The sequence below is a fragment of the Mauremys reevesii genome, linkage group 8 (genome assembly GCF_016161935.1).
Source record: "Mauremys reevesii isolate NIE-2019 linkage group 8, ASM1616193v1, whole genome shotgun sequence".
NCBI classification, from domain to species: Eukaryota; Metazoa; Chordata; order Testudines; family Geoemydidae; genus Mauremys; species Mauremys reevesii.
In genome coordinates, this window is record NC_052630.1 from 54,269,750 (window position 1) to 54,288,221 (window position 18,472).

The window sequence follows — 18,472 nt, forward strand, 5'->3', positions numbered from 1 at the left end:
GGGCAGTAAATGCACTTCTACCTTCCTGTATAAAGTGCTTTGTGTTCTGTGGATTACAAAACACTCTACAATGCAAGGTATTATTGTTGCTATTATTTCCCCTTGCGTTAAACCATTGTCCTGTGGCTGGAAGCAGCGAGCTATTTTGCTTGCTGACTGCCATGCTGTATGCCGGGATTGTGCATGTATACAAAAATGGCCACAGCACATGTGTTGCTTTGTCAAGGAACAGATAAACCACAATCAAAAATCCGAGTTTTAAAAAAGTCATTAAAATTAGACTCATCCTTGCAATAGCTTTGTGTACGTGCCACTTGCAATGAGAAATAATGGAAGGGGGAGCAGTGTGCAGTCTGTAGGACTCCTCTCTCCCCTACCGTATTTACTCCACTTCTCAAGACCCTACTCTGGAAGGGTCTGATCCAAAGCCTAGTGAGTCAGCGGAAAGCCTGCCATTGACTGCAGTGGGCTCTGGATTAAACCCTTACTCTTTACAATTCTCCATGCCCTTTGCAGAGTCTCTGTTGAATATCTCAGGCTGGCACCCTCAGCACATCAGCACCAGGAGGGAGCTCCTGAGCGAGATGCAGAAAGTAGCCCTGTTTAAGATCCAAAGTTATTGGCTCCCTAACTACTTCATTCATTGCAAGCTGAGCATGGAGAAGGAGGAGGCCTGCCAGCCTCTAATGTGTGAATACCAAGAGCGTTTATTACAGGTGGGCTCGAAGGAGAAGGCAGTGTCTCCAGCACCCACAATGAGTATCAGGAACAGCCGGGCTACATCCGAGCCGTACTCCAGTAAAAAAGCCAAGGAGCAGATCTGGGATCTCGTAACTTGTGGACGACAACCTAAAGAAACAGAGAAACACGGGAGACATGGGCTGCAGCCCGAGGGGCAGCCAAGCTCAGATTGGAGTGCAACTAGTCTGACAGACATGAAGCAACCACCTCCTAAAGAGGATGCCCTGGGAAAGACTTCTGTGTGGGCACAACATCCAGAAAGGGGTGTTAAAAATATGGAAAAGGCCACTTCTTTCAAAACACCCAGCCCTAATGCCCAGTTGCCTCTTCAACTGGAGGAAATTGGCAAAAGCAGAAGCCTCTCTGATCTACGTACTTCTACACCCATTGCCCAGCTGCCTTCACTGCTAGCCCTGAAAAAGATCATCAAATCCTCTTCTTCTTTGGATTTCCTTCCTTGGGCACTTAATGCCGACAGCTGTGCTGGCCGCCCCTTCAGGAAGTTCTTGAAGAGCAAGAACTATGCTGTGGAGACTCATCTTTTGGATCTGTGGCATGATCTGGAGGATTTTCTGCGCATGGTACTGAGCTCCAGCAAAGGAGGGAGCTTCCTCCTGCGCCATTTGATGAGTGAAAGGATATGTGAGATCTATTTAACAGAAAGCAACCACCAGCACCTTCCCCTGAAGCCGAACACTCTCAGGAACCTGCAAGATCTTCTGCCTTCTGGAGAGGTCATTCCTTGGATATTAAAAGCACAGGAAGAGATTTGCAAGGTAGGAAATGCTGCCCATGATGTTAATGCCAGGAAGTGTGATTGACATTCTCTGTGTTGGGTGCTGCTGTGCATGAATAGAAGTCATTTGTAACATTGCAAAACTGAGTACTTTGGTGCCTGATGATCCCTTTACAATGTGCATGGGACACGTACAAAACAGTGCCTGAAGCTTCTGATTTCTAAGGTCCCATTGTAGGAGGTCAAACTCTGAAGCAGACCTCCAGGAGGGATTATTCCCAGACACGAAAGGCTAAACTTTCAAAGTTTAGCACCTATGTTTTGCTCACAAAATTTACATACGCAGCTCTCGTGCCTGATTTACACCTGCAAACAGAAACTGGGGCATGCAAAATGGGTACTTAGATGAGCAGCTACCCATTTGCAAGCACAAATGTGGATTTTGTAAAAGTAGCTTAGGGCCTGCTTAATGAGGATAGTGCTTCAGTTCCAAGGCAAGGCAGAGAAAGGAAAGTGGAGGTGGAAGAGCACGCAATGCTGCATACTATCTGGTCAGGAATCAGAATTCCCCAAGGATGCAGCAGATATTACTCTCTGTTTGGTAGAGGTAGTGCTGCCTCGAGTTAAAAATGACCTTCCATGTGGTCTGATTCCAAGACCTTAGCTCTTGCTCTGTGGACCAGGTAGTCAGTGTGCCCAGCCAATAAAGATGTGTGAGCCAGGGGGCTGGATGGCGTGGGAAACTACGCTAGGGATCCTTTCACATTGAGGCTGGTGTTCTCAGTGTGATGTAGTCTGCGACTGAACGCCATTATAACCATCGCTATTGGGTAGCCTATGCAAAATGATTTGATGGGCTTTACCCAGTCTACATCACTGAAAACACCCTTTAGCTGGCCCTTTAGCCAAGGACCAAGAGTAAATTCCCTTTTCCTCCTAGCCATGGCCCTTCCAGGTCAGCGTTGAGGTATATGGACAGGGCAGTGTGGGGCAAACCTGTTCTGGGGCCACCGGGGCTGTCCTTTATGGCTCTGCAATGGACTCCTGCATCCATGGAGGGTATTAATCCAGCACTATTCCCAGCACTACACTGGTTTTTCAAAGCACTCCCTGGCAAACTGAAAGCTGAGAGCTCTGCTAGCAGAAGTGGCCAGCACTTGCTTACAAAGCATGTTCTTGTTGCCTTATCAGATACTCAGCTTCTTCTACAATGACTTTCTTGCTGATGATGATGAAACATTTCTTCGTTTTGTGGTAAGAGGAGGCTGTGATTAGGGTGAAGGCAAGTGTGAAAAATCAGGACGGGGTGGGAGGTAATAGGTGTCTATATAAGAAAAAGCCCCCAAAATTGGGACTGTCCCTATAAAATTGGGACATCTGGTCACCCTGGCTGTGATGTGGGTGAGGGTCTGGAAGGATGGGCCCTGGCCAGTGTGTCTGAGGATGTTTGTGTACCTTTGTGCACTGCACGCCCATGTGTTCTGAGCATACGATGACCGTGCACACCTGGGGAAGGTTTGTGTGAATATTGCTGTGTATGCATGTAGATGTGTGCAAAAGACTCTCTCTCCAGCTCTTTGGAGCAGTGTTCCTGAATTCCTTAGCCACTAACCCCTGGAATTTAGCAGCCTATTGGTGGTGTCTTGAAAGAGGCCTTGAAAGAGCTGTCCGGAGACTTGCCTGACCAAAAACCACCCAAGAGTAGCAAAAAAAATAATAACTTTTCTGGGCAGGAAACACAACAAGGTACCGATCACACAAACCAGGGGTAGGAAATACAATGAGTAACTGATACATTCTTTAAGGACCCACCTCTTTTCCCTTGCTCATAGCAGGTACTGCCATTATTACACAAAGATAAAAAAGTCTACACACATGGACAGGGGACCCTGCAACCAATAAAGGCCTTCATTAATGGGAGGGGCAGCTAGCATTTTTAACTGTGCTTTACTTGTGTTTATGTTTTTCACATGTTTTTTCACTACCTTAAAGAACCAAATTATGTGAGTTCTCCTCTTCCCATGGCATTGCTCTTAACCGGTGCTTGAAATTCCACAAGGAGACCAGATCTCATGGAATACCAGCCCCATAAATGGCACCTTGAGGCAAGAATGCCTCTGAAAAACATACTTTCAAACAGATGTGCTGAAATATCCAGGTTTATCTGGATTCCTGCAGAACCCACATGGACCACGCTGCTAAGGCCAACATTTGCAAACTGAGCTCTCCTTTTGAGTGTCTCGGTTTTGGGTTCCAACCTGAGACAGTTGGGTCTTGGCTTTAAAAGGTGCTGAGCACTTGCAGCAACCCTTTTCTTGGGCGCTTAGCATGTCTGTCTGCAAATCAGATCTTCGTTTTCTGAAGCTGGGTGCCAAAGCAATGGCCACTTCTGAAAATATTGATCTTGGGCCAGTTTTACAAAGGTATTTAGGTGCCCAAAGATGCAGCTAGGCACTCCGTGGGATTTACAGAGCATGTAAGCATCAAAGTTACTGGGATTTAGGCTCCAATGTGCCTAAGTCCCTTTTTAAAATGACATTTAGGATCCTAAATCCATTAGACCTTGCAACACCGAGTGCAGCAATGCTTGACTACCTTTAAAAATCTGGCCCTTATTAATTAATTCTAATAGTTGTAAATTAATTATTTAGCCAGGTAGTTAAGCATCCCCTGACAGGGAAATTACCTTTCAGATCACAGAATTGGCACATGAATGCAATTAGCACTTCAGCAGGTGTTAAACCCTGAGGTCTGCAGGGTATGAAGCAACTGGGCTAAGTTCATCCTTGGTGTCACGCTATGGAAGTTGGTGGAGTTGCACCAAGGATAGGTCAGGCAGCTTGTAGGCACATCTTAAAATTTTCAGGTAAAGGACATTCTAATCCTGTTGCCTTGTGGCACATCCAAATTGCTCACTTAATGGTTAAGGGCCCAAACCTGCAGCCAGCAGCAGAGCCTAAGGATATAGTTTGGCTGCATGGGGGAGGGGAGAGACTCTGCTGAAGCCAGTGAGGTCACACAGGCGTAAGGGAGGGCAGAATTGGGCTCATGGTGTCATGAAGTGCATCAGCAGTTTCAGCCAGTCACAGGAATGGGCTGTTTCTCTCCCAATAGCACTGTTTGTTCCATGAGTTAAATAAAATGCCATGAGTGTGCCAGTGTCTGAATGATATGAGCATTTTCTATGTTATCTACCGGATACTCTAAATTAGACTACACTTCAAGGGTGAATGATTCTCATGCTTCAGGGCACATCCTGATCATCAATTGGTGTCAGGAAGGAACATCCTCTACCTTGTCCTCCACATTATTATACAATTAGGTGCATTATGAGGGTTTCCCATACATAATGGAGAGGAAGGGTGATCTTGTGGTTAAGGCAGTGGACTCAATAGACCTGGGTTCAATTCCTGGCTCTACCACAGACTCCATGTGTGACCTGGGGCAAATCATGTGGTTTCTCTGTGCCTCAGTTTCCCATGTAAGACATGGGGATTGTAGCATCCCCTTTCTCCCACTCTTTGGGGTTTTTTTTTTTGCATATTTAGATCGTAAGCATTTCGGGTCAAGGACTGTTGCTTTGTGCAGCACCTAGCACAATGGGGCCTCTGGGGTGCTACTGCAATATAAGCATCCAGCACCAGCAACTGTCCAAGCCTTGCCTATACTAAAACAAACCACTCGCGTTTAAACACAGTATGGCTGTGACCACCTTACAGCATGGCTAGCTGTGCAACACAGCTGGTGCTTGAGCCAGCGGAGAGGCTGCCGGTCTGTTCTAGTGTAGCAATTTCAAGACTGTCATCTGGGCTCCGGGCAATAATTCTCCACTCTTTTGGCTGTAGTCTCAGAAGAGCAAGGTCCAGAAGCCTGTGGGAAAAGAGGAAACTTACAGAAAAGATGAACACCTTCTGCTGGCCAAGAGGATAAACGAATCCCTGACTCTGAGCCAAGCCTTATATGGAGTGAGGGACTTCGAGACACTCTCAGAGGAGCACTGGAGATTCATAGCCACTCAGGATCTCACAAAAGGGGGATCGATTCAGGTTGAACTGGAGCCTGTTGTGCGCAAGACAGGTAAAAGGAGTCTCTTATTCTCTTCTAGAGAGACAGATACAGTCACTTGAGAGGGAGGCACTCATGTCAAGCCAGACGAAGACTGAAATATACAGTGTAGGCAGGGTTACAGCGATCCCTAGAGGTAACCTGGAAAAAGTGTTTTCCTTCTAGCAGACCTTCTTCAGCTGCTTATTGGTTGGAAAAAAATGTAAATAGTTGACAACATTATTTTGCAAAAATGGCGGCTGTTCTTCCAACCAGCTTCTAGAGTTAAAATGTTGCAAAAAATGTCTTAAAAATTTCAGCAACATTTTTTTCTGAATTTTTGGACAAGCTCTGTTGCTTATAGCCACCTTGAACTTTGATACTTAGGGCTGAAATTTTCCATGCTTGATCTCAGCCTCACAGCAAATTTAAAAATAACCAACCTTTAAATGTTTGAGCAAAAACTGTTCATCCTTTTTTTGCACAGTCCTTTTGTTCAGCCTTTCTCTACAAAGAGTGGCAAAAAATACACTCATGCCATGTTTTGTGACCCTTTATTTGAACAGCTCAGAGGGAGATGGCAGGCAATGGAAATTTGGCTGGGATGTCACCCGCTATGGTGATCTGGTAAAAGGTGATTTTGATTTGACCAAGTGATATGGATTGACAAAACACACGGTACATGTCTCCCATTGCATAGGGTGTCTGAAGGTACATATGGAGTGGAAGCCCATATGATATGCCCAGGAGAGTGTGGAATAGAGGCAGGGCTTTGAGGTCAGGGATGCCTGAGTTGTAATTCCAGCTTTGTCAATGACTCACTGGGTCAGATCCCCTCACGCTGGCACAGGAGGAGAAAACTGTGCCTCTTTGCACCCATCCTGGGACACTGCACTGGGTGGAGGCTGCAGCAGGAATGCACGGAAACCCATGCCCAGTTGCCTTGGCCAAATCCCCATCTTGGACTGCCTTGGGCCCTCAGTAGAGGGGAGGTTGTGGCAGTGCCACATGCTCTCACCCAGTGGACTTCTGCTGCCTAGAGCCATGCACAAGGTTCTGCGCTGGCAAAAGCTGTTGTAGAGCCTTGGATTAATTTAGCTCACTGTGTGACCTGAAGAAAGCCATTTAATCTCTCTGTGCTTCATCAACCCCATCTGTACAATGGGAACAGCAACACACATCTCACAGAGTAATGTTTGGAAAGTGCCAAGTGTTACTATTATTAAGCCACCTGTCCTGGTCATTGCTCATCACAGTGGTGGGAGAGTCAAGGGATCAGGCTGGAGAAGGAATCGGGGGGAGGGAGGGAAGACTGGCACTCCTGTGGATATAACACCATGAATTATTTCTTCAAGCACCTTCCCAAGGCTGACTGGTAACCACAGGCTGAACGAGTGATTAGTCCAACCCCTCTTCTCTCTGCCCCATCAGACTACAGGAGCATGACGTTCGAGGAGCTGACCCTCAGGAACCCTTTGATGGCTGTAGAGGTGTTAAGTGAGGACTATGAGCTCTTCTGCAGAATGTTTCCCTCCCTTGGTGAGTGCTTTTGAGGGGCTAGAACTAGGGCAGACTTAAAACAAAGGCAGAGAAGAACAGCAGACACAACCCTGAAGGACTGCGCACGGAAGGCACCCTGAGAGGATTAGGCTGAGGAGAGGCCCACCTACTTCCCTCCTATGGTTCAGGTGATCATCTCCAGAAGGAAGGGGGAGAGGAGAGTCCTGGCCCCCCAGAAAGGCCTGCCCTCCTGCACCCTTTCCCAGAGTTCAGGGAGAAGGAACGCTCCCCAGCAGCCAACCCCAAAGGGACGTGGCCATATGCAGGTGACGAGCTCCCACAGCACATGCTCCTCTGGACTGGCCTCATGACATGAATGTCGTCATGGTGGTTTTGGAGATTGCCCAGAGCCCTCTGGGTTCCTCCACCTGGAGGCTGAGTCGGTCTGTGCTCGCTGTGACATGGCTCCCAGTAACCTCGGGCCCAATTCTCTTCTCTTTGTAACAGCGTTCGATCTTGAATACGAAGAGAGGAGGTGTGTTCGCCTGAGCAAGACAAGTCTGTCCCTCATGAGGAGGGAGAACCTCATGTTAAGGAAGCCCTCTCTAAGACCCAGGTACAGCACCATGTGTCATGGAGCTTTCCTCCCTTTTACCACCTCCACTCTCTCCGGAGTCATGTTTTCTAACCCCCAAACTTCTGCCATCTGATTCATCTTCCTGTGGAACCAGTCCCGTCTGCCTCAGAGAGTACAGTGCTCTTAGACGGAGACATTGATATAGCTGGGATCTGGGCAGTGGAATGGGGGAGGAGGGGAAGAAACTCTGTATCTTCCTCCCTCCACCCCCAGCCCCACCCCACCCCCATCCTCACCCATCCCACGCACCCTCCTCTGAAATCTCACATCTCATCTACTCATATGGGAAATATCCGCTTCATCCCGGAGGGCTGAATCACTCCTAGTTACCCAGCAGGTGGAGCTGTTGAGCATCGTTAATAGGGCTTCCTCCTCCCCTCATTCACTTATTCTGGTGCCTGCCTAGTTTGATTCCCTGCTGAGCTGATTCTCCTTCAGCACGAAGGCCAGTATATGGCCTGGCTGCTGCTGATCACTTGTGGGTTCCAAGGCAGCCAGGGCAGATGCCTTCAAGTGCACAGCTGAACTCTAGTGAAATTAACCTTGCTCCCACCTTAGTTATCTGGTTGGGATCTTCTGTTAAACATGGCAGGTGCAGAGCCATTGGGTCAGATTCTGCTGTCTGGTACACCGCCGTAAATCCAGAATGACTCCACTGGCTTCAGGATTTACACTGGTGTAACCCAGGTCAGTATTTGGCTCAGTTGCTCCCTTTGGAGGCAGCCAGGTCTGGTAAATTCCACCGATGCTGTTGAGCCATGAGTGGGTTCATCTGGTCCCGTGGTTCTCAATGAATCAGTAGCTGGGGAGGAGGCACACATTTGATTTCCCTTGTTATGGAGAAGACGTACTCTGCCAGTGCCTTCATCAGGTCCCATGTGCAGACGTTCCCAAGCTTTCACCCTCTCACCATCACTGGGAGTCTGACAAAAACTCCCCGTGCCAATGGAGATGCGGGCACAGGGCTCCAGCTCTTGATCAGGGCACAGTGCCCTGCCATGGTGCTGCTTTCTCACCCAGTGCCTCCTCCCCACCAGGTATCTCATGGAAGTGCTGCACAACCCCGCCCACCTGGAGTTTTTCAGGCAATTCCTCAAACAACATAACTCTGAAGCCCCACTGCTCTTCTGGCAGGCGGTGGAGAAGCTCAACACCGAGTCCAACCCCAAAGCTCAGAGAGCTTTGATCAACAGTATCCTCAAGAATTTCTTCCACAACAAAGTGCCTGCTGGTACGCAGACTTCCTACTCCACAGAGCTGAGCTACTCAGGAAGGCAGACATGATCCAGGCCACCCGCTAAGGTTACAAGGGAAAGGGATGCCCCAGCCTAGAGTGATTTCTCTGTGCAAAGGGCAGTGCCTAAGCTCACCACCCCAGGAGTGGGCCAGGCATGCAGTGTGCTGCAGACACCCTTGTGGGGTACAACTCACTCCCCACTTCCCTATTGCTCCAGAGTGGGAGGGAAATAGTAAGTTGTTGCTGGGCCACACCCACAGCAAAGTAGGACAACCCCCTGTACCACCTCAACTGTTTGGTGCGTTGGAAGGGGAGGGGAAGCCAGCGCATTGTCCACTTACTCCAGCATGGGGAGTACGTGGGCACACAGCAGGGCTCTGGAGGAGCTGCTACTCTCCCTGATACAACTGTACACAAATCAGCGAGGCTTCTGGACCACTGGAAGGGTCCGCAGCTGCCCTGCCTAGGGCTGGCTTAAGATGCCGTTGTATCACTCCAGCACCACAATGGGGCTTTAGTGGAGGCAAAGGGTCTGGACTCTCATTTGGCATTTCCAGTTTGCTGTGCCACAGTGCTGCCAAATCCAGAGACCTTGCAGCAAGATTTAGATCCAGCTTGCAGCAGAGTGCACAGGGCCTTGCCAGCTCTCACTGCCCAAACGAGTGGGGCATCTGCTCTTCAGGGACTCTAATTTTAATCTCACTGTTTCCTGAGTTTCCTGCTCTTACTGCCACACAGATTTCTAGAAGAGACCACTATGATCAGCTAATTTGACCTCCTGCATAGAATTTCACCCTGTGATTCTAGCAGTGGAGGGAAATATTCTTGCCTACTGTCTTCTTTAGATGTTTTGAGCTCAGTAGTGTCACTTGCAAAGTTTGAGGTGCCTTGGTACTTATATGGCCTGCAGACTTCTTCTTGGATTAAAAAGTGATGTTATAAATGGGGAAAAATGCCAAGGAAGGAGGAAAAATGTATTGGGCAAACGTGGTTGAGGGGGTAGTGATTGTGATGAAGGTCCTGGACCTTGTGAACATGAGGGATGGAGATTCATGGATGGCTCTGGAGGTCTTACAATGATAGAATGTCTGGTGCAGATGAGAGAGATGTTGTGTCTTTTCTAGAGGAACTGCTGCAATGCCAAGCTTCCATCATCAGAGATATACCCAAGGCCAGCCTGGTCACTGGCTCCATGCTATTCACAGCACAGAGCTTTGTCCTGAAAGCAATGGAAGAGAAATGGTGAGTAGTCCTGGCTCATTTCACTTTAACGGGGTACACTCACCACTGGGGTGCCTCCTTGTGGCTGGGTCTGGGGATTCTCTCTCACTTGGTCTGGTGTCCCTTTCCCTCAGTTGCCTGCACTATGGCCTCTCTATCTCTCTGGGACTTGGGGTGCTTCCTCTTCGTGACTCAGCCTTTCAGCCAGGTCACTATTTGGTCCTTCCCTTCTGGGATTTTAAAGTCCCACTGGACAAGCTGTCCATATGCCACATCAGTCAGTCTTTCAGGCCAAGTCCAGGTCCAGTGCCACTTCCCCAATGGCTGGTAGGGCAACCCAGGCCTGCCCACTACTCTGAGTTCCAGCCCAGGGACCCTATGCCTAGCAACCGCAGTCTACTCAATCTCTGACCCTGTTGCTGTTTCCTTGGGCTCCTTCCTACTTCACTTTTCTATCTCCTGGCTCACCTCTGGGTTTACCAGCCCAAGCTTCCTCTGCTCCCAGAGGCTATTCCCCCCTCTCAGCTTCTTGCCGGAGTCTGAAGTCCAGGACGTGATCCCAGGGTTTACTCTCCCCCTTGAACTCCTTGTCCCTAGCCAACTCCCTTTCTCTGTAGGGAGTGACTGCAGAGCCCCTCCCTGCAGCCCCCTCTTGCTCTCAGCTTCCTGGTTATACTCAAGCCCAGCCTGCCCATGCCCAGCTGGGCTTCATCTTCCACTAGGCTTTATCCATCCCTGGCTCTCGTCCAGGTGCAGCCTGTAAAATTAATTGGCCCCTTTTAGCCTGTTCCAGCCTTGTGAGGGGTGGACGCCCCATCACGCTTCCTGAGAGGCCGATGGCGTTGTTGGTAAACTTGCTGGAGGTTATACACACACATACTCAGTAGTAGGATACACCTAAGCAGTGGCCAGAGTGCTGAGTCCGTATTCTGGCACAGCTCCCATTGGAGCTGACGGGGGTTTTATCTGCATAAGGCCAGCAGGGTGTGGCTCATAACTTTTCATACACTAGTGTGTCTGTGATATATTATAAGGGTCAGGTTGAGCTGGTCCTTGCATTTCTGGGGTTGCCCATGAGTAGCACAGCCCCCTGCAGCAGCAGAAGCTGGTGAGGAGGGGATCAGAGGATGATCAGTTTTACCCTCCTCATCAGGTTTCACTGCAGCAATAGAAGTGATATCCAGGGTTATCCAGCATTCTGGGACTGGGCCCTCCATTCCCACCACCACCTCTTTCCTCCCTGTCTCTGCCTTCGTGCTAGTCTCCTCCCATTAAATTAGGCTTGAATAAAGACTGGGAGTGGATGGGTCATCACACAAAGTAAAAACTATTTCCCCATGCTGATTTCCCTCCCTACTGTTACTCACACCTTCTTGTCAACTGTTGGAAATGGGCCATCCTGATTATCACTACAAAAGTTTTTTTTTCTCCTGCTGATAATAGCCCACCTTAATTGATTACTCTCATTATAGTTGGTATAGCAACACCCATTTTTTTCATGTTCTTTGTGTGTATCTATCTTCCTACTGTATTTTCCACTGCATGCAGCCGATGAAGTTGGTTTTAGCCCATGAAAACTTATGCTCAAATAAATGTGTTAGTCTCTAAGGTGCCACAAGTACTCCTCATTCTTTCTGCTTTCTCTAATACTCTCCCATCCCGGCAGGTTTAAGATGTACCAAGATTTGTACCCTGGGAGCGATATTTTTGACACTCACTTGGTCACGAGGCAGGGAAGGGGCTCCTTCATAAAGGACAAGCTGGTAAGTAAGGATGGCCTGCATTCCACCTGCTGATACCCCAGCTAGATCCCAGAGCATAGGCCCAAGAGTGGGGAGGGGCTGCTTTTCTCTGTGAATATGTTGATGCCAGTGGGTCGAGGGGTCATGCAAGGCTGTAGAACAAACTGTCTTTGTCCAGAACGAGAGAGTTAATGTCTACAGCCCCTGGGCTGTAAGCTCATCTGTGCAAACAGACCCCTGTGCCCATGCAGAGCCCCACTGACTTTCATCAGGAAATTCATTTAACGGTAACATCCCCCAGGGTTCTGACTGAAGCCCAGTGACACTGAAAAGCAATGACTGTGGCTCAGTGGGGTCAGTAATTCCACTTAATGTGTGGATGCCTTCTGGTGCATTAGTTCAGGGTGGCAGGTCTGCCTGGGCACAGATCCCAGGGAATAATCAGGATAATTAGTCTGAAGGCATTCCCATCAGGCCCATAGTTATTTACTGCCTCCATTCCCTGCCTTGCTTCCTCTCCCAGTGCTGTACATAGGCTGACACCTTCCATGCGCTTTGCCCACAGAAGAGAGTGTGGTTCGTGCTCCAGGCTTTCATCAGGAGCATCTGCAAGTTCCGGAGGGAGATGAACAATCGGAAATCCCGCAAAGACTTTGAGGACTTTCTCCGGAGGGAGCTCGTAAATCAAAAAGAAAGTATGTCCAGATCCCGCTTATTCTCCCGCCTACCATTGTTGCCTCCTGGGGTGAGCAGACTCTAGGGAAGGCAATAGCAGAAACCTGGCAGCTTGTCCCCTGCCGTCATTTTCTTACCCGAGAGTTCTCTGTTGGGGGCATATAAGAGGCCAGGATACCAGCTGGCTCAGAGGGAGTGAAGCAGCTGGGTTGTTCTCTCCATAGCAAGAATCTGCTCCAACTCAGCAAGAAGTTAGCCACTGGAGAAGGGAAAATCCCATTTGCTAACCAGGGCAGGCAGCTCTGCAGTTGGTCACTCGAAGTGGCATTTTATGCAGCTCATGCTATTTGAGCACCCATGTGAGGAGCTGGGCAGCCTAACTTAGGCACCCATTAGGCACTATAATGAAAAATCAGGTCCTAACTGTTTAAAGCACTAATTGTACTGCACAACCTCCCTGGAAGCTGCCTACGCTGTACGTTTTCAGCTCCTCTGAAGACCGCACCCACCAGCTGCTTCTTGTATGTTCAGTAAGTCTGTGCAGTGACTTAGTACCTGGCTTCAGCTGTGACTATTTCCTCCATGTGGTGGTTTAGCGTGTAGCACTAATGTAAATTCTTTCCTTGTGATTTAGGGTAGCCCTGGGGGGCAGGAGGGGTATGGGGATTAGAGAGTAATGTGAACTAGAAGGGCTCTGGACGAGCCCTGTGTGTACTGGGGCAAGTGTGCAGGTTGAGGATTACAGGGCCAGAGACACCAGCAGCAAACTGTAGACAGAAGAGTAGAGCACTTTAGGTGGGGGTTAGGGTACAGGATTGCATTGTTGGGGGATTGGGTAAATTGATAGAGAGACACACATGGGATTGAAATGAGGTGTGGATCAATCCCATTAGTGCTGGCCTTGTCACCTCCCCGTCTCATGCACGCACTGTCTCTCTATCAATTTACCCAACATCTGGGTCACGGGAGCTTGAGGGAGATGAGTTGCTCAGGTCTTCCTTTGTCCTCACTCAGACTTGCCCAGTAGCTCCATGCGCAGTACCATTGCCGTGGCTAGCCCCCGCCAACCTGTGCCGGCTGCCAGCATGGGAGAGGATGTGGAGGTGATACAGGTGAAGCGCCGGCTCTTTAACCAGCGGCACATTTCCATCAACTTCCTGGTCAACGACCTCAGTTTTTACCTGGAGATTGAGAAGTAAGCCTGCCCGCCCTGTCTGTTTGTTTCAAATACCTTGGGGTTCTTCCTGTCTTGCAGGGATAAAATCCCTGGCCTGATGGGCTGGCTCAGACAGAGCGGCACCGCACGCTAGTCTGCTGGGCACTCAGCTGATCTGTTGCTTACACTGCAGCGATGTGGTGCTGGGAGGTACTGCACTCTGCTCCCAGGGCAAAGGCCTGGTTCTTTACACGAAGAAGTCCCCTTTGCACAGCCAGAAGGGAGTCTTGGTGTGAACGAGTACCTGTTGCTGAGTGCTCTGCAGCGACACCTGTTGGCTGATCAGGGAGCAGCAGTAACAGAACACTGAAGGATGCTCACTTTCACTCTCCCAACCAGCACAGGAATGGCAGTGACACAAGCTGTGTGTCTCCAAGGCAGGAGGTTGTTTAAGGGGGGGGACAAGTCAAGCCATGCTGCCTGTGTCTGCATTGCATTACCCTAACTGTGACCCGTGCACTGCTGGTGGCCTGCAGAGAGCGGGCTAGTTACACACTACTGGCTGCTGCTCCTGGTTTGACATTTGGTATTTTCCTGCTGGAGCTGCCACGGGGATGTCATGATGGCCAATGGGAGGAGTGGGAAGCACAAGACAATCCCTCTGCTGAGGTGTAGTTGCCCCTATGAAAGTATCCGGGAACCCTTATGCCATCCCCCACTCCCCTCTGTCATAGAGTGACTCACCGCTGGGCCTGGCCAGGTGTGGTGTAGCAGACTCTGGTCTGGTACCCACTGCAGGACAGCTGTTCCAGCCTAATGGTGGTCTGCCTCTTCCGGTGACTCAGCCCTCCGGCCAGGCCACATCCAGTCCCACCCCTTCCAGGGTAGCAGAAAGTCCTGCAAACACCAGCCTGATGTCCTTAGGTCAGGTTTCCTGACTCTAGGCCCAGTGATCTTTACACCCCTTGTCTCCAAGTTTCCCAGAGTCCCTACTCTTTGTATGGAGGTATCATGCCACCAGGGCAAACACCAGCACTGCTAGGGCGGGCACAGCGGGGGGCAGGGAGGCAGGCTGGACCTGGGCGCAGGGTCATGCGCAGTCGCGGAGGCGGAGGGCCGGAGAGGACCCGAGACCGGACCTGCCGGACGCGCCGCAGGCATGACCGCGGGGGGGGCGCCGTGACGGCATGGGCATGACTCCGCGGGCGCCGCCCAGCGGAGCCGCCCCCGAACGCCGCCGCCCGCAGCCGCGCGCGCCCTGCGGTCTGTTGTTCTCCCGTGGAGCTCCCCTGTCGCCATGCGGCCGGTCCCTGCGTCGGTCCCACGGTCGACGGGACACGGAGCTCAAACGAGGGGGAGGGGGGGGGGGGCGGGACCGAGGAGGGGAAGGGCGGTGCAGCACACCGCGCTGCCTGGGGCAGCCTATTTTCTAGAGCCGCCCCTGCATGCCACCTTCCTCAGTGGCCAGGAGGGGAACCCAGGCCCTCCCTCAGGGCCAGCTCCAGGGGTTTTGCCGCCCCAAGCAGCCAAAAAAAAAAAAAAAAGCTGTGATTGCGATCTGCAGCAATTCAGCGGGAGGTCCTTCGCTCCGAGCGGGAGTGAGGGACCTTCCGCCGAATTGCCGCCGAATATCTGAAAGTGCCGCCCCGCTCCAGAGTTGCTGCCCCAAGCACCTGCTTGATAAGCTGGCGCCTGGAGTCGGCCCTGCCCTCCCTCTTCTCTGGGTTCCAATCCAGGGACCCTGTGGAAGCAGACAAGGTCCACTCCCCCAGACTCCTCATTTGAGTGCTTCCTACCTTGGACTTCCCGCTGCCCCTTTCTGGGCTCTGCAGAGTCCTTTCCATTTCTTGTGGTGAGCGATACTTCCCCGAATTTCTCCCCTGGAAGTCCTGTTCCTCTTTGTCAGAGCTCCCTTCGGAGGGACTGCTCCACCCCTCTGTCTTCCTAGTGTCTCTCCTGGCCTGTTCCAGGGTTCCTGTGTCAGGAGAGGATCCCCAAGGCCTATTCCCCCATCTCCACCCCTGGGCTTCCTCTTTCCTCTGCTGCCCTGAAATCCTGCCATTGGCCCACAGGCCTCTCTATTGACCAGAGAGGGACTGCAGCATTCTTACCTTCTCACTGTGGTTCCTTCACCCCATTGTAACTCCCAGATTCTTCCCAGCTAGGCTTCATCTTTAGTTGGACCTGGCCCACCCTCCAGGTGCAAATGGATGCATTCATTGCTCTCTGGCTCCAGTTAGCCCTTTCTATACCAGTGTGGCATATACATCCCATCACACCCTCTTCGGAGGAAGACATGTGCCACAGGGCAGGGAGTGAATGTTAGTGGGAAGTGGGCATTCAAATCCTCTACGTGGCTTAGAAAATCTCAGCTAAAAGCCACATGTTGTATCAGAGTCTGAGGAGACAGCCACAGCTTCTCTCTTAGAGGTCCCCTTCCATTTGTCCTGGCAGGTTTTGTCACCTGGCTGATTCGGCCACAGTGCTCGCAGCCTGCGGGATGTACACCGAGAGGGACGTCGCCTTTCTTAAGACCAAAGTGGCCACGATCGCCAAACTCTTCCTGAACTCTGAAGTCCCTCCTAAACTGCGGGTAGGACGCTGTAACACGCCCTGCACGCTCACTACCAGGGAGGCCTGGGGCCTGCAAATCATCGCCTGAGAGCCTTATGGACTGGGGGGTGTCTGGCTCAGGGAATTAACAATGGGACCCAGGTTTCAATCTGCTCCAGCAAAACATACTGCAGTTCTGATGGCTTTGGCATTGTGCAAAGTAAGTTATTAGCTTCAATCCAGGTCCTAATGGAGAGTGTCCATGATCACCAAAACCACTCTCACAACTGACGCTAACTGGTAATCCAGAGAGAATGAGTGAGTGGGCATGGCGACCGAACGACCACCTAGACATGGGCCCCTCTGGTCAGGGCTGAGACACAGTGGCTGGCTTTACGGTCAATAGAGAAGAGCCTTTTGGTCTGTATTCATTAGAGATCACGCATACTCTCCCTCCCCGTTATGCTGCACCTCCCCATGGCACACTGCTGTTTTAACCACCCTTCTTTTTAAATCCCTTTTAAAAACATGGTGAGGGAAGGGGCAGAAAGGGGATTCCTTTGGATTTTGGCTAGTTAGCCAGGAAATAAACCGAGACCCTGCTCAGAGAGCTCTGAACTGTGACCAGGGCTTTCGAAGTGGAATGCAGACTCCTGGAAGGTGCGAGGGCGGGGTGGGGGGGGAGTTACTAGGGGTGTTTCTGTCTGGGATTCAGTAGGGATGCCACCCATGCCTTAAGCCTCATTTGTGAAGTGGTCTCTGTTCTGTGGCCAGGTGAACATTTCTGAGGGCCAGAAAGATTCAATCCGGAATTTAGCTTCCAAAGGGGTCCTGGATCGCAGCCTCTATCACGTGGCCTTGCTCAACGTCTTCCCAGTTCTGATACACTTCTGGAAAAGGTAAAAATCCCTCTCTTTTGGGCTGGGCGAGGGGGATGCAGAGGTGGGTGCCAGGCGCTCTCTCGCTTTACCTCCTTCCAAAGAAAATGTGAGTCCGAAAGGGACATTATTGCTGGCTGTATTCCTCAAATGTGTTAGACTCGATTTTCTGTCTGTCCTTGACCTTAGCATTTCCCCTACAGATACTGTAACTGGAAGGCAATGGAGTCCTTCCGCAGGTACCCGAAGATAAAAAAATCTCTTTCTCCATTCCAAGCTAAGGCATCACCTAGAACATCCAGTATCTTCAGTGGGGGTAAGCTGAGACTGCCTCTTCCTCATCCTCTCTCTTTCTCTGATGTGTTTGCCCTGTCACATATGCTGCACGTTAGTCCTCTCAGCCTTGCTCATCCTCTAATGCCTCAGGTAGCGGCTCACCAGTGGTTCTGTATGAGAGGCAAAGTTTGATATTAAAATACCTTTGTTTGGTGAGTATTTGCATAGATCAGGCAGCTGTCATGCTTCATGGTGTAAACTGGATCAGGTCAGGAAGGAATCTTCCTCCAGGTAAAGTGCTGCACAGTTGTCTAGGGGAGTTTTTTTGTGAAACATCAGGTAATGATATAGATACTGTAACTTCAGCAGAAGACAAGAATTGGATTAATATTAATCTGGCAATTCCTATCTTCCTATGTTGGCGATCATTTTCAATCAGCATGATGGTCTCAAAACAGCTAAACCTCTCCCTTCATTCCCTCCTAGATAGCACATGAAAACCCCACAGTGGTAAGTCCCATAACTGTACATCTGCTACTGAATACAGAAAGTCAAATCAGGGTCATATCCATTAAATGCACTTTCTCCAAGATAAACACACTAGATTCCTTATACCACGTCCCCAAAAAATATTCAACCCTTCAAAACAGAAATTAAACTAAAGTAATTCTGGTTTGCGAATTTGCTCCCAGCCAGGTTCGGAGATGAAAGCAGATTGAGGAGTGATTCATCTCTCATGTAACTTCGCTGACATCAGTGGCTTTATACCAAGGCTGGACCGAGCACTTACCATGCAGAGAAGCTGCAGTCAGAGCTTGGGGGTGATACTCACTAGAGTTCAGACATGAAGTGGAGTGACTGGTATAGAGTACATTCTCCTAGGGATCAGGGACAATTTTCACTCCTCAGCCTGGCACTCAGTACCAGCTCATTTAAGAACCAAACTATGAAATGATACTAAGACATTAGCAGTGAAGTGGTTGTCACTCCCTCTGATAGCTTGGATTCCTCACTGACTATTCATGTGGCAATTTTCTAATTGACTTACCACTTTTACTCAAAATAGTCATTTTTTT

At 50.1% G+C, this 18,472-nt stretch overlaps 1 protein-coding gene across 12 annotated transcripts in view; it reads left to right on the forward strand.

Annotated features, from left to right (window-relative positions):
• Positions 1 to 18,472, forward strand: part of RGSL1 (regulator of G protein signaling like 1) — a 43,636-nt gene that overhangs the window by 14,819 nt on the left and 10,345 nt on the right. For 10 of the 12 annotated variants that reach the window (XM_039484303.1, XM_039484298.1, XM_039484300.1 and 7 more), the window contains 13 exons: positions 517 to 1,517; positions 2,669 to 2,731; positions 5,323 to 5,554; positions 6,953 to 7,060; positions 7,529 to 7,637; positions 8,696 to 8,889; positions 10,020 to 10,137; positions 11,783 to 11,879; positions 12,424 to 12,553; positions 13,548 to 13,728; positions 16,144 to 16,282; positions 17,017 to 17,141; positions 17,324 to 17,436. In XM_039484303.1, coding sequence (XP_039340237.1) covers positions 517 to 1,517; positions 2,669 to 2,731; positions 5,323 to 5,554; positions 6,953 to 7,060; positions 7,529 to 7,637; positions 8,696 to 8,889; positions 10,020 to 10,137; positions 11,783 to 11,879; positions 12,424 to 12,553; positions 13,548 to 13,728; positions 16,144 to 16,282; positions 17,017 to 17,141; positions 17,324 to 17,436 — 2,610 coding nt within the window. The remainder of the gene's footprint in view (positions 1 to 516; positions 1,518 to 2,668; positions 2,732 to 5,322; positions 5,555 to 6,952; positions 7,061 to 7,528; positions 7,638 to 8,695; positions 8,890 to 10,019; positions 10,138 to 11,782; positions 11,880 to 12,423; positions 12,554 to 13,547; positions 13,729 to 16,143; positions 16,283 to 17,016; positions 17,142 to 17,323; positions 17,437 to 18,472) is intronic. The other 2 variants (XM_039484301.1, XM_039484308.1) reach the window with 2 other exon arrangements.